Source organism: Nannobrachium achirus (assembly GCF_963921795.1).
Source record: "Nannobrachium achirus genome assembly, chromosome: 9".
Classification (NCBI taxonomy): domain Eukaryota; kingdom Metazoa; phylum Chordata; class Actinopteri; order Myctophiformes; family Myctophidae; genus Nannobrachium; species Nannobrachium achirus.
Genome location: NC_137818.1, coordinates 59,400,790 through 59,416,777, shown reverse-complemented (window position 1 = coordinate 59,416,777; position 15,988 = coordinate 59,400,790). Strand labels below are relative to the sequence as shown.

At 42.2% G+C, this 15,988-nt stretch overlaps 1 protein-coding gene across 2 annotated transcripts in view; it reads left to right on the top strand.

The window, feature by feature from the left end:
- Positions 1-15,988, top strand: part of LOC308291910 (segment polarity protein dishevelled homolog DVL-1-like) — a 93,351-nt gene that overhangs the window by 52,202 nt on the left and 25,161 nt on the right. For both annotated transcript variants that reach the window (XM_080734051.1, XM_080734050.1), the window contains exons 4-5: positions 657-775; positions 14,845-14,983. In XM_080734051.1, the coding sequence (XP_080590177.1) occupies positions 657-775; positions 14,845-14,983 (258 nt within the window). The remainder of the gene's footprint in view (positions 1-656; positions 776-14,844; positions 14,984-15,988) is intronic.

Sequence of the window (15,988 nt, the reverse complement as noted above, 5' to 3'; positions counted from 1 at the left end):
ATTAAGGCCCCCTCCACCTTGGGCCCTAGTAACTCAGTCCCACTGAGTACTTGTAGGTATTTGTACTTGAGTCCAATTCCCAGTACTTTCCTTCTACTCCACTACATTTCGGATCCTATTGTATTTAATACCCAGCGATTTATTTTAAAACATTAGTCTTTTTGCAGATAGGCCTATAGGCTAAATTAACAATAAAACATACATAAAACATGCTTTTACAGTTTACCAGTAGAAATTTGAGTACTTTTTCCAAGCAGCCACACCAACGAGAGACACGGAAAAGCAATGCAAAGGGAAGGTCCCTCGACCTTGCTCTCTCTCTCTCTCTCTCTCTTTAAGTAGGATAGAGTGAGCTTGATTTAATACAGAGAGAGAGGAGTTCACCAGCGAATGTTCGCTAAATTCGACACAAGGGCGAATAAAAAAAAGACGCCTTTTCGCTTTTTTTAAATTCGCGTTTGGTGTGGATGCTTCCATTAACTTTATAAGGTTTTAAACAAAAGGCGAATTATACGCTAATTCGCTATTCGCCAATTCGCCCTCGGTATGTACGGACCTTGAGCGCAAATAGGCAAAGCAAGACATAGAGACAAAGGTGCATTTTGTTTTCGTTTGAATCTTGCAGAAATGATACAAATGTCATGTCTCCATTTCAGTGCCAACGCGGTGAGCAGTCGAGATGGCCTGGACACCGAGACGGGTACGGAGTCGCTCCTGAGCCACCGCAGGGAGCGCGAGAGGGAGCGCGCGCGGAGGAGAGCGCGAGAGACCGAGCGTGAGTATTCTCAACACCCCACACCACAGAGAGACCATTGGTTTATAATAGAACTGGGGAATATCTGTATTATATCAGTATCCTTATATGAGACTTTTGGATTTTGGAATATCGTGATTTGGCTTATAGTGTTCTTTTCCTGGATTGTATTACTTAATTATTATATATATATATATAATATCGTTGTAGTCGGGTGGAAACCTTGTATGTCCAAAACCGTTCATTTCGTATTTATCATTTAAAAAATGAACTAAACTAGTGAAAACAGCCGATCTACAAGCACACAACACACATGTGTAGTGTCAGGCATGTACATGCTGTTTAGAACATTAGGTGTATACATAACACGTTGCCCTGAGGCAAGATTAAAGAAAGTAGCAGCAGGTACAGTGCTCTTTAAGGTGCTGTTCAATAGGCCAGTTTGTTTGTTATGTTGTCAGGGGTGTCACATCAAATTCTGGGCCCTGGGGTACAAGGATTCACCGCGGGCCCTCGCACTATTATTTTGTGCTTTAACTCTTGAAAGATGGCAGATATACAAGCGCACAGCGCGGCACCGAGTGCCGCGCTGCGAGCTTGTAGATCTGCTATTCTTGAAAAATCTTGAAAATGTGTCTATTTCAATTAGAATATTTCAAATTCTTCTAAGGTTTTTTTAGGAAAACCAATGTTTCCATGTCAGTGTTGCTCAAACCTTTTCATATTAATGAATGCTATGTATTTGGCCACGGACCTCCATTAGTTCCAGGGACCCCCCCAGAAGCAAAATTTGAGTTACAAATGTTAAAAAATTCATACATTCAAAGATTTGCACACATTTTCACGACTTAGCACAAATAGCAGATCTACAAGCTCGCAGCTCGGCACATATCTGCTATTTCTCAATAGCTAAAGTATATAAAATAATTAAGGCCCCTCCCTCCTCCTTGGGCCCTAGTAACTCAGTCCCACCCCCCGCCCCCCGCCCCCCCCCCCCCCCCCCCCCCCGTGACGCCCCTGACGTTGTTGACACTGCACAGCAAATGGAAACAGTAACCAGAACACACTTATGCCTCAATTATGACCAGTCGTAGCTTTTGGCACTTTCCTGTCTTTCGTAACGACTCTATTCTTTTCGATCTTCTTGTCTTTCCTGCGCGGGGCTCAGGTTTATGGTCAGAGGCTGTTTTCCACTCTGTGATTTCACTCCCTGTCACTGTAGAACTATAGAACTAGATCTGTTGACATGCAACTATCATTTGCTCGTCTTATTGTTGGGACCTGAATGTATAGCCCCATACTTTCCGCGTCTTTAGTTTAGTGTGTCTTTTACACGGGCGCCATTTAAGATGGACGCTAGTTATGTTTTTACATGTAGCCCCGGAGTCACAAATGGGAGTTTGAAACGGTTTGGCATTTAAAGGACAACTTTAGTTTTTTACAACAAGGGTTCATATTTTAGATTGTAATTAAAGAATATAAAAGATGAGTGTTAAAATTATTTCATTTACTTCTTCCTATTGTTTTAGAGATTCTTATGTCAGTGGTTGGGGGCACGCGTACAAGTGGCTAAATATGTCATTTTACACAGAATAAGCTCATCCCCAAGATACAACGAAACCTTTCATGGTTGGATGTGACTTATGGGAGCTAGAAGTGTTACTGTAAATAGCAATAAAGAAACTGCTGGCTTATTGTGTTTAAAAAGACATATTTAGCCACTTGTACGCATGCCCCCATGCGTATTCATGCCCCACATTTTAGCACGGTAAACGTGATAAAAAAATAGAAAGAAGCAAATGAAAATATTTTAACACTCACTTTTTCTTTTCTCTAATTACAATCTAAAATATGAACCCTTGTTATAAAAAAACAAAGTTGTCCTTTAACGTACTGTTTGGGTCCTGGAACCAGTGTTGTACTGTACGATCTTATTTGTACTATAATGTTACCCTCTGTGCGATGTGCGATCAATAACTCAAAAAATGCCCAACGTTATTTTTGCCATATTTAATTTAGCAGTGGTGGAAAAAGTACCCACATTTTGTACTTAAAGGGGAAGACCACCCATTTTCAATATTGAACTATGCCATTAATATACATTAGAGGAGTTGTGTGGAAATAAAAAAAAAGGTTCCCCCCTTCTGTGTTGCCTAGAACTGGAGGATTGATTTTGGGGTTTGTATTGTAAAGTACAATGTGTGATGTCATCAAGTTGTAATTTGCAATACAAACCCCAAAATCAATCCTCCAGTTCTAGGCAACACAGAAGAGGGGGGACTTTTTTATTTTATTTCCACACAACTCCTCTAAGGTATATTAATGACATATTTCAATATTGAAAATGGGTGGTCTTCCACTTTAAGTAAAAGTATCAATACTGCAATGTAGATGTACTCCATTACAAGTAAAAGTCTGGAATTCAAAATGTACTTGAGTAAAAGTATGAAAGTATTGGCATCAAAAAGTACTTAAAGTACCAAAAGTAAAAGTACACAATGTTTGAAAATAGCAGATCTACAAGCTCACAACGCGTTGAGATGGGTTTGCGAAAAACGAGGTTTCTGCCCGACAGTGACGATATGTGATGCGTCATTATCTCAGGAGTCTCAAACAACGTTGTTTCTTGAATGAATACGGGCTTTCTTTTTTTTTAAATTACAGATTTACATTTGTGAATTTATCTTTTTTGGTTGACAGTTTTCTTTCAAATAGGATCATTTTAAGCCTCCGGTGCGATCATTTAAAATCTCCCATCTGGCAACGCCGCCTGGAGCGAACAACATACAGTATAATCTTCCACTTGCAGATTTCCCAGATAGTGCCATTCCACTGAATGCTGCTGTTTAAAATCAGATTATGAAGCCAAAGGTCTCCTACAAAAGCATATCCACGTCGTTTTGAATTGTGCAGCTGCCCAGTTCACATTACATTAAGATTCACTTATGTTATTTAGATGATAGTCATTTACAGACAGGTCTTACTTGTGTTATTTAGACATATATTAGCTTTGTTATTTCATGTGAAGGACCCCCACAATTATATGTATTTGGCCACGGACCCCCATCGATATTTTCACCAAAAGGCCCTTTTAAAAATGTGAGCCCCTGCTTCTCTAACATTCTCTGCACGTCTCTACTATCTCTCTCTACCTGTCTCTGTCTGTCTCTCTCTCTGAGTGTGTGTGTGTGTGTGTGTGTGTGTGTGTGTGTGTGTGTGTGTGTGTGTGTGTGTGTGTGTGTGTGTGTGTGTGTGTGTGTGTCTGTGTGCGTGTGTGTGTGTGTGTGTGTGTGTGTGTGTGTGTGTGTGTGTGTGTGTGTGTCTCTCTCTCTCTCTCTCTCTCTGACTCTCCTCCCACAACTCTCTCTGCCCAGCATGCCTGCTGGCACTGAGGCTCCAGTGCTTCAGGCTCATTAGCCAAATACTCATTAATTAATGTGGCACAGTTTAGTATCACAGGACACACTTCACACAGGCAGTAGGTAGGTACTGTAGGGAGGTGTGTGTGTGTGTGTGTGTGTGTGTGTGTGTGTGTGTGTGTGTGTGTGTGTGTGTGTGTGTGTGTGTGTGTGTGTGTGTGTGTGTGTGTGTGTGTGTGTGTGTGTGTGCTGCTTGAGAGAGAAGAAGAAGCGAGTTAGAAAATCAGTGGCGTCAGTTCCGAAAAAGCTAAGGTATGGCAACTTGACTGGTGTCACCTTCGCGCGCGTGCAAGACACCAGTCATGTTGCCATACCTTAGCAACAGGCATGATGTATCATTTATTTTAAGAGGTACATCTTATTTTTTTTCCCCGTTTCTACGGTTTCTTGGGCTGGGTATGGCAGCCTGGAATGGTTGTTCAAGTGCAGCTAAACTTGTCATGTTAATAAACGTGCCACAATTAACAATAATGAATTGCACCTGTGCAGCTGACCTGCGGAACCTGGGAATATACCATTTTGTCCAGTTGGGAATAATAATAGTGTGTAATACCTTGTTAGTGACCATTTTGTTAAATTTTGCATTTGTAGTTATTTTACAGTAATTTAACAACATATTAAGAACAGATAAACAAAGAGGCATTCATGAATTTATATTTAAAAGTATAATTTATTTCCCCCCCTGGTCCCAGGGTATGGCAGCTGCATACCCCTGCCATACCCAATTGACGCCCCTGTAGAAAATGTGCCGGTGGAAACGGGGAAGTAGCTTTACATGAAAAATTACTCTTGGCAGAAGAACACTTTTTTTTTTCATACGCATTTCACCACTGTTATGCATCGTATTACTGCTGCGCACTCGATGACTCGGCACAAAGCCTACTGTACAAATCCACTGTACCGTAGTAGTAGATCCCTGTTGCACATCTGTTGTATTATGGGTAATAATACAACTCTAATGCTACCGACCTAATGGACCTCTAGCCGCAAATTGCAACACTAGATTTATTTTAAATCGGATGAATCTAGGGTTGCAATTCCTCCCATAGGCAGCCAATGCATCAAAACAGGTTTTTGCTATCTGATTGTATTAAACAACGTCTTGCATTATCCTCTTTCTATCTGCAAAGTGTTTCATAAAAACCCAGTGTAGATCTTATGATTTATCTGTCAATAAATCCGAGCAGACATGTTTTTTTTCTAAGCGTTGAACTTCGGAAGCGCTCGTCTTCTATAACGCCATGTCCCGCTGCCTCCTGCACTAGGCTATGTGATATTTAGAACCAGCTGGTACACAGGATCGCTGAGTGACTTCCCACGAGCACTTCCAAACCCCAGCACTTAGAACAAATAATCACCTGAACTGAATTTCTTGACAGAAAGTAGCTCATACCATGTCTACAGTGGATTTTTCGGAAACAAACACTTTGCAGATAGAAAGAGGATAATGCAAGCTTTCAATAGAGCCGCAATATTGGTGAGTTTGATGTAGTTTAATACTCAGATAGCAAAAACCTGTTTTGATGCATTGGCTGCCTATGGGAGCTATTGCAACCCTAGATTCATCCGATTTAAAATAAATCTAGTGTTGCAATTTGCGGCTAATGGACCTCGTTGTGCTGCGTTCTCAGTTGTCCTGCTCTCACGTGCACATACAGCAGTGGTTCTCAACTTTTTTCTTTTCTTTTCCATATTTTAACTGGGGACCCCCAAAATAATCATATTTTAACTGGGGTCCATATAACCTCTATACACTTAAACTTTATGTTGGTTTGTTTACTGTTGAGTGAGAAAACAATGTTGCACATTAAGTCAATCATTTGGGGACCCCCCCAAAATAATTTGGGGAGCCCTTGTTTTAGACCAAATAGACCTCTTTGTCAAACATTGCAGATCTACAAGCTCACAATGTGTCGCCACTCGTGGCATTGTGAGCTTGCAGATTGACTATTATCGGTGAATAATGTTTGCCTATTGTGACAGAGTTATGTCTTTAGGGAGGGTGTAATTGATATGTTTTTGTTAAGAATGAAAGTGACTGCTTTATACTCTCTCCAGCTCTTAGTCTTTAGTGCAGGGGTCTTCAACGTTTTCGGGCCAAGGACCCCTTAGTAGTAGAGATGAGATGAAGCAACCTTTTCATAGATTCCATATAGTTTGACAGCATAATCATTATTGTATTTTGGATTCATGTCAATTTGTGTTTTCAGATATTTAACCACTTGAACCATCAATACTTAATAAACTTGACCTTTCACTCTGTACTTGGTGTGCTCTTTTTCCCCTCTACACCAAAGCTCTTTGCCAAAAAACTGCCGATCTACAAGCTCACAACGCCTGGCGCTGCGAGGCATTGTGAGCTTGTAGATCTGCTATTTTTGGCTACAGTTCTCAGAATATGGACACTATAGGGTTCAAGTTGTTAATATAAAAAGGATTGGAAGATTTGGAGGACCCCCTGTAGTAACTCTGAGGACCCCGTAGGGGTCTTGGACCCCCTGTTGAACACCTCTGCTTTAGTGAATATAAAAAATAAATGTTCAGGTCAGGAAAAAGAACCGTGCAAAGACAATTTATCAGCTTCAATTTGATTGTGTTCCAGTTCTAACTTTGCCTGTTCATTTGTCTGTTTCATTACTTCCAATTTCATTAGTTTATCCTGTATCATGTTTATGCGTTCTCTCCCCCGATTGCATACAATCGCCTGGCATTCCGACCTGAAAAGGATAATACCTGTTTACTAAAGCGCTAGAGAGGTGGGGAAACCCCTAGTTACTGAGCAAATACTCTATAGCAATATTAGAGCTATTTAAAGGGATACTTAACTTTCCAAAAAAAACATTTGGTAATTTTATCGTCTAATCAGGCTTTTATGAACACCCTGGACAGTTTTTAATTAGCTTGATTCAATATTTAGATACTTGATGTAAATGTTATCAGTCCTCCTCCTCCAGGGCCCCTCCCCATACACACCCATTGTAACGTCAAACTCCATTTTAACCATGATAGATTCATTAAAAACACCCATTATTTTTTTCTGGTGACTGAAAAGGTTATCGAAAAAACACTGCCTGCTCACATATTAGGAGGGTAATATGAGTCACCAGAAAAAGTAATGGGTGTTTTTAATGAATCTATCATGGTTAAAATGAAGTTTGAAGTTACAATGGGTGTGTGTGGGGAGGGGCCCTGGGCCTGGAGGGCCTGGTAACATTTACATCAAATATCTAAATATTGAATCAAGCAAATTAAAAACTGTTCAGGGTGTTCATAAAAGCCTGATTTGACAATAAAATGACCAAAAGTTTTTTGAAAGTGGAATATCCCTTTAACTGTGTGCAGATATTGTAGTCTGTATAACTCTCTCTCTCTCTCTCTCTCTCTCTCTCTGTGTGTGTGTGTGTGTGTGTGTGTGTGTGTGTGTGTGTGTGTGTGTGTGTGTGTGTGTGTGTGTGTGTGTGTGTGTGTGTGTGTGTGTGTGTGTGTGTGTGTGTGTGCGCGTGCGTGCGTGCGTGCGTGCACGCTTTCCTTGAATCTTCCCTCCATCCGCGTCCATCCATCTGGTCGTTCGTCAGCTGTAATTAAGTGAAAGCATCGCAGGGGGGACAGGCCATCCCTGGCGAACGTGCACTTTTCATGGCTCGCAAATCACATTTCATTCGGTCCAAATAATCGAATTCGACATTGTGAATTGTGTTTTGCGTTATCGCTCACTGCCGTACATCACCGTCACATGAGCCGAGACCCCACCACCCCCACCCACCACCAGCACCTTGCCTGTAGCGCTAGGCAGACACGGAATTCCCCTGTCACATTATATAGGCTCTTAAAAATGATTCCGTCTCCTCTGTTTGACTGCGTGGACACACTGAGCAGTTCTTCTCGAGTCAAATGTTTGCTAAAACCCCGGGTAAGCGTATCCCTTGTTCTCTCCTTTCTGTGACAATGGACTGGTTGAATAATGCTGCGGTGGACGACGGTTCCAGAGGCGGAGGGGGACAGGTGTAGCAGCCCGAGGGGGGCTGCGAGGTAGCTCTGGAGTGGGATCTGTTTCAGGGCCAGCGGGGCAAGGGAGGGGGTTAACACAATAATACCGGGAACGCATCTGTGTTGCGTCAGACTTAAACGTGTGTATTTTGGATTCATGTCGATTTGTGTTTTCAGATATTTAACCATTTGAACCATCAATACTTAACTCATTCTGTGCCACAGGCCAAAATGCCTCCAAGGTAGCTGTGCCACGGTTTTGTATGTTTTTCTTTACTATGCAATGAAAAAAAAGGATTTTTTTTATATAATTTTTTTCCCCACAGAAACAGACACAGTTGTTGTGATTCAGTGGCAAAAAGAATTTTGTCAATCGGACAAATGGTTCCAGAGATAGAGCTGTTTGAATGAAAAAAAGTGTCCATCCACTAGAATGGACACACATTTTCACACATTTTCTCAATCAGCTAAACGAGGGAGCGAACACACAAACAGAGAAAAGCATCTCTCTGATCTCAGGTCATTTTGACATCTTTTAAAAAAAAAAAAAAAATGTTTTTTTTTTTTTTTTCTATGTAAAAAACACAAAAACCGTCATAAGCCGTCATTGGCACACAGGGCTATTGGAAAAAAACCGTCATAAGCCGTCATTGGCACAGAATGAGTTTAATAAACTTGACATTTCACTCTTTATTTAGTCTGCTCTTTCCCCCGCTACACCAAACCTAATTTCCCCTCTATACCAAAGCTGAAAATAGCCGATCTACATCTGCTATTTTTGGCTACAGTTCTCAGAATATGGACGCTAGGGTTCAGGTGGTTAATATAACAATGTTTCTATCACACAAAAGATTTGGAGGACCCCCTGTAGTAACTCTGAGGACCCCCGTAAACGGCTTTAACCATTATTTTATGCTTTAGCTATTTGTGAAGAGAACCTTTTCATGTCAAGGACCCACCCCACCTCTCCCAGAAACAGATTTGAGTTACAAAAGTTTGCTTTTGAAAAATACATTATTCATATACATATGCACGCATTTTCACTATTTTTTCAAAAATAGCAGATCTACAAGCTCGCAGCGCGGCACTCGGTGCCGCGCTGTGAGCTTGTAGATCTGCTATTTTTCAATGGCTAAAGCATAAAATAATGATAAACGCGGTTCAAGTCTAACTTGACAGTTATGTTCACGGGCCTTAATGGTTTAATGCGTTTACCTGACTCTGACAAGGGGCCACAGTTAACAAACACAAGCGCCAGTGACAGACAGTGACTCTGCACACTGCTGCACAAAGTATTATTATTACCATAAACAAAATGTACGATACCCATAAAAAAACAGAAGAGATGACAGAGAACCAGTGCTGCAAGCGTTTTCTCATTAAACCCCCCTGACTGCTCTAACTGAAAGGTCATACGAGACAGCCGTTAAAGTCTAAACAATGGCGTTTGTGTTAATGTATTAGCGCAGAGATATAAACACAGCTGACCTGGGTGAACTTTCCCGTCTTCTGTTGTACACTGCGGTGGTGACGGGTCACCAGATGCATTAACCCATTTAGGCCTAGAAATATTTAAGGCTTTTAACTATATAAAAATAGCAGATATACAAGCTCACAGTGCGGCACCGAGTGCCGCGCTGCGAGCTTGTAGATCTGCTATTTTTGAAAAATCGAGATTTTTTTTTTTTTTTTTTTTTGAATATATCTTTTTAAAAGCAAACATTTGTAACTCAAATATTTGCTTCTGGGTGGTCCCTGGAACAACATATTTTGAGATGGGGGTCCGTGGCCAAATACATGTCATCTTGGGGGTCCTTGACATGAAAAAGTTTGAGAACCACTGATTTTAGAAGAAGGATTTGGAAGACATTTATAGAACCGGGTCAAAAGTATTCAAAGACTTGCACAAATGTTCTGCTAATATCTGCTATTCTTCAGTAGTTAAAGCAATAAAATAATGGTTAAATTGGTTCAAATCTAAAGTGACACAGATTTGCGTTCGTGCCTAAACGCGCTAAGTAGGTAGCTGGAGAGATTTTTTTTAACCCATTTAGGCCTAGAATTATTGAATGCTTTAACTATTGAAAAATAGCAGATATACAAGCTCACAGCGCGGCACCGAGTGTGCAAATCTTTGAATATATGTATTTTCAAAGCGAACGTTTGCAACTCAAAGTTTGCTTCTGGGTGGTCCCTGGAACTAGATATTTTGAGATGGGGGTCCGTGGTCAAATACATATCATTTTGGGGGTCCTTCACATGAAAAGGTTTGAGAACCACTGACATAGTAGTCTTTCAAGAACAGACTAACTGAGCTCCAGTTAAGTGAAAAGGACCTTTTCTTTGACGATGGCTGGCCAGATTGCTGACATAGAAACATAGGTTTTTTCAAAAAATCTTAGAAGGATTCAAAAGACACTTATAGAATCGGATCAAAATTCTATATATATATTTTTTTTCAAAAATAGCAGATCTACAAGCTCGCAGCGCGGCACTCGGTGCCGCGCTGTGAGCTTGTATATCTGCTATTTTTTCAATAGTTAAAGCATAAAATAATGATACACAATAATGTGTACCCGTTAATGACCCGATGGTGTTGTCACCTGGAGCAAGAGATAAAACAGAGCATCCTCTCAAATCCCATAATATCTCTGAACTCCCCTCCACCTCGCCCGCTTGCTGGCATGTGATTGGCCGCGCCCGAGAGATTAGCAGACATCCTATAGCGGGGAGGGAGGGAGGGAGGGAGGAGGTATAGTACTTTGGCCGGCGAGCCGCGGTTAGGCTCAGTTCCTCTGGTGCTGCGGTGACGGAGACAATAGAATCTTGTTCTGGGATTTCTTTTCTGTTGAAGTTAACTTTTTGGACACTTCAAGATGACGGTGAATTCGCCGGTGACGTTGTGCGTTGTTATTATATGTTTGAAAGCTGTTTGGGATCTCGTGGCCGACCAGTGTGTGACACTGACAATGTTATGATTGCATATGGAACATGAAATCATCTCAGCTTGCAAGGATTATTGTTTTACACCGGAACCAACCGACAGCTTATCTTGCCTGATTTGATGTTGTTTATTTGATGTCCTATCGTCAAAATGGAATATGCATCCGTTGCAGGACTACATTGATGGGCTGATGGCTCTGTTCATTTGTAGATCTTAATTAATGAAACAGAGGAAAGCTGCACTTGACCGGCAAAAAGGTTGAACTCTTAGTAAACTATCTCAACCTGGTTCTTTAAAACATCCTGGATCTGTTGCTACCTACTGTGTATATACAGTAGCTGTCTGTGTAGTACTTTATATCATTGCAGCTTTTGTTTTCTCTGTAGGAAGCCAAAGGATTTATTGCTGCTCGTAAAGTACTTCACAGCACCAGCAACGTTTGATGTGGATTACGATTACTTTTATTGGACACTTGTTTTAATCACAAGATAAAGTCGAGCTGATGTTTTTTAGTGAAAGGAGCTTTGTATCTCTGCTTGTACCTCTGTTTTAGACTGTTGGAAACACTCCAGGCTTATGTTTTTGAGCGCTAGAGAGGGTCTTAGGCCTCGAACAACAGCCCACTGGTGCGTGTGTGTGAGATAAACAAGAATTGACACAGTCAATATATATATGCTGGTGAATATTGAACAAAAAAGAAAAGACAATGCTGGAGTGAATCCCCAAGAGGAAGATTTGCCACCGCTCTACTGAAAACCCATGAAGCTTCGTTTACGCACGCGCACCCTCTGGGCGGAGAACGCCGCCGCCATGGGGACGACCACACTGTTGGAGTGTTTCATTGGCTCGCGGCGAACGCTCTCTCTGCCGCGGCCCCGTCGCCGCGCCGCCTCCCGGCCCTTCCAGCCGATCCGCTGTCACCCTGAGACGGTGCCTCGGACATGGCGATGTACGTATGGAGCGTTGGGATATACAGGGATGTCGCACCAAATTCTGGGCCCTGGGTACTTTAACTATTGAAAAAACAGCAGATATACAAGCTCACAGCGCGGCACCGAGTGCCGCGCTGCGAGCTTGTATATCTGCTATTTTTTGAAAAATCGTGAACGTTTGTGCAAGTTTTTTAAATATTTCAAATCCTTCTAAGGTTTTTTGAAAAACCTATGTTTCTATGTCAGTGGTGCTCAAATTATTTCATGTGAAGGACCCCCAAAATTATATGCATTTGGCCACGGACCCCCATCTCAAAATATTTAGTTCCAGGGACCCCCCAGAAGCAAATTTTGAGTTACAAATGTTCGCTTAAAAAATACATATATTCAAAGATTTGCACACATTTTCACGATTTTTCAAACATAGCAGATCTACAAGCTCGCAGCTTGTGAGCTTGTATATCTGCTATTATTCAATAGCTAAAGTATCAAATAATTCCGGGCCCCTCCACCTCCAGTCCCACTCCCCCCCCCCCCCCCCCCTTTGTGACGCCCCTGGGGATATACGGATGTGTTTGTGTCAGGGCAAGGACTAATGCCAGACCGTGTGCTGGGATATTGTTTACTAAGTCCTATAGACAAGTTAACTACTTTAACTTTGGCGACCCAATTTTTTCATTCATTATAGGAAAACACTTTAAAAAGAAACTGTCACAAATTGCCAATCTACAAGCTCACAACTAGGGAGGGGACGATAAGCGATATTATTTTTTATCGTATTATCGTATTGTGGAGATTTAATTTATCGTGATATCATCCTCCGTCATGCACTGGGATCAATTCACCTTACCAGCTGCATATCCGGTACCACTTAAACCCTCTATATGTATAATATACATACTTTTTTTCACTCTCTATCAAATGCTCACAACGCGTCGTTGAGCTTGTAGATATGCTATTCTTTGGCAAATGTTCCGCCCCAGGATAGTGGATTTTGATTATTGTGATAATAAAGTAAATCGCGATTTCTTATCACAATAACAATCGTGATATGAAATTTTCATATCATATCATATCATATCATATCATATCATATCATATCATATCATATCATATCATCCCATCCCTACTCACAACCCTTCCCAACGTGACTTGATAATTATTGTGCAAGGGATAACATCTAGCTCAGCAGTCATTATCGAGTGATAGGAGCCCGACAGGTTGATATGCCACCGACGCGAAGCCTTATCCCGCTTATTACCCGGCTACTAAATAAAATTAATAATTTGACTCAAAACTAAAAACAAAACAAAGTATTTCCTTGTTTACAGATGGCTGAAAGTGCGTCCCCCCAGCGTAACACGTTCGCCTTGGAAAACAAGGAAGTGCTGGTCAAATAGAATCCATTTTCTGTTACTGCGTTGTCTATTTCTCGCCTCAAATGTTTTTTAAAACATTCTTCAGGGCAACGTTTGGTTGTAAACGCTGGTTGTTTGTTTACATGGAAGACGTGTTGGATACGGCACTAAATCCACGCAGTGCAGCTTGACTGCAGCAGCTGCTCTGAGACGTTGATTAGGCAGCGGTGAATTATAGAGCGGAGCGGTCATTATACGCTCATAATTCACCGCTGATTTCAGCGCTCGACCAATCAGAATCACGCATCCAAACAAGCCGGGTAATAATATGTTTTAATTGTGCTTAAGTGATTGTGTCAGTATTTTGTCCATTATGATTCCTGTTTTTTACTGTCATTCTGTGCACATTTAAACTAAGTGTCTAAAGTCTATCTCAGACCCCTGATCTACTTTCCTAATTATGGTTTTTCCTCGTCTGTCTCTGTATATTTGAGTCTTATGATACTGTTCCCAGCAGTCGTTCAGCAGTATCAGCATTCTCTCTCTCTCTCTGTCTGTCTCTCCGTCTCTCTCTCTCTCTCTCTCTCTCTCTCTCTCTCTCTCTCTCTCTCTCCGTGGCTCTCTGTCTCTGTGTTCTGTGTTCAGTTCTTTTCTATTCTCTCTTTATTCCAACTTTTTCTGGGACTGCAATGTTGAGAGAAAAATCACTTTTTACTTTTTGTAGTCGCGTTATGTTATTTGATTCTGTCTCCCACTCTGTCTCTCTTTATCTCTCTCTCCGTCTGTCAGCCGTCTGTGTGTGTGTGTGTGTGTGTGTGTGTGTGTGTGTGTGTGTGTCTGTGTGTGTCTGTGTGTGTGTGTGTGTGTGTGTGTGTGTGTGTGTGTGTGTGTGTGTGTGTGTGTGTGTGTGTGTGTGTGTGTGTGAGTTTGTCTAGCTATACTTATGGGGACTTCACACAGTCACCTGCAGGGGACCTCTGACAGTGTGAGGACAAAATAGTAGGTCCCCACAACAGTTAGGGTTAGGTTTAGGGTTAGGGTTAGGGTTAGGGTTAGGGGTTAGGTTTAGGGATAGAGGTTAGGGTAAGGCCACAGGACTTGCATAAAAATGAATGGAAGTCTATGTAATGTCCCCACAAGTGATGTATATATATACCGTATATATGTGTGTGTGTGTGTGTGTGTGCGTGCGTGCGTGCGTGCGTGCGTGCGTGCGTGCGTGCGTGCGTGCGTGCGTGCGTGCGTGCATGCGTGTTTGTCTGCCTCTCTATCTCTCTCCCTGGTCTCTGCAGCTCTGTGTGACTTGACCACTCGTCCAGCAACCACCTTCCTTCCTTGAGACCCCTTTGTTTTATAATGCAATTAATTCTGGGTCTCGGGTGGGGGACGGTCGACTTTAGTAAGTATTAAATCTAACCTGTGGTCGTTTTGCTGCCATCTCTCTCCACAGTCCCTCGCATCAACGGTCACTCCAAGACGGAGCGCGCGGCGAGGGACTCGGCCATGGGCTACGACAGTGCCTCGGTGATGAGCAGCGAGCTGGAGTCCAGCTCCTTCGTGGACAGCGAGGAAGACGAGGACGCCAGCAGGTAGACCCGCTACTTTACAGTTTACATCAGGGTTCCCCGATTAGTTTTCCCCAAGGGCCGAATTATGTCTCGGGTACCAAGCCGAGGGCCACATCATTGCAGGGGGCGACGGTGGTGTTCCTGCTACTCCAGCGACAGTTCAGATATCGTCGTTGTCGGGAGAAAATCTTGTATGTCCAAAACCGTTTGTTTTGCATTGCACTAGTGAAAACAGCCAATCTACAAGCACACAACGCCTCGCAGCGCGAGTCGTTGTGTGCTTGTAGATCTGCTGTTTTCACTACTTTTGTGCGACGGCCTTGTTTGATGAAGCAGGGCTTTACTTTGCGAAAGAACATACAAATTTGGAGATACGAGATTTCCACCCGACAACGACGATATACTAGTGTTGTTGCTGCTCTTATCCCACCATTATTACAAGGGTTGGTGTGGGCCAGACAGTAGCCGCAAATGGCCCGCGGGCCGCCTATTGGGGAACCCTGGTTTACAGTTTAGGCATTTAGCAGATGCAAGTGACTTACAATAAGCAGGTAATGCATCAATATAATAAGCAAGATAATGTGTCAGTACATTAACAACAATACAACAAATGCATAGGAATATCAATCTAGGAAAAATAATAATAACATAGGTAGACCACGTGCTATGGGTTTAGATGGAGTCTGAAGAGGTGAGTCTTCAGTCCACGGCGGAAGCTATAGGGAGTGAGTCTGTTGTTCTAAGTGCGACAGGGAGTTTATTCCACAGTTTGGGGGCCAGGAGGGCAAATTGTCTAGGACGAGTGGATTTTTTATACTCTGTTTCTGTGGTTCTCAAAGTGGGGTCTGTGGGAGTGGACCCCCAGGACCAGGGGTTTGTTGGGGGAGTTCCAGGGGGTCTGCCAAATTGTTTGTACGAAACGTGGTACATTATCTACGGACACTTTCTGTGCTTAGTAAAAGATTGGTCGGAGCAACGCTGATTTGAACGATTCCGGTTCCTCAACGACTCCCTCCTAATAAGATT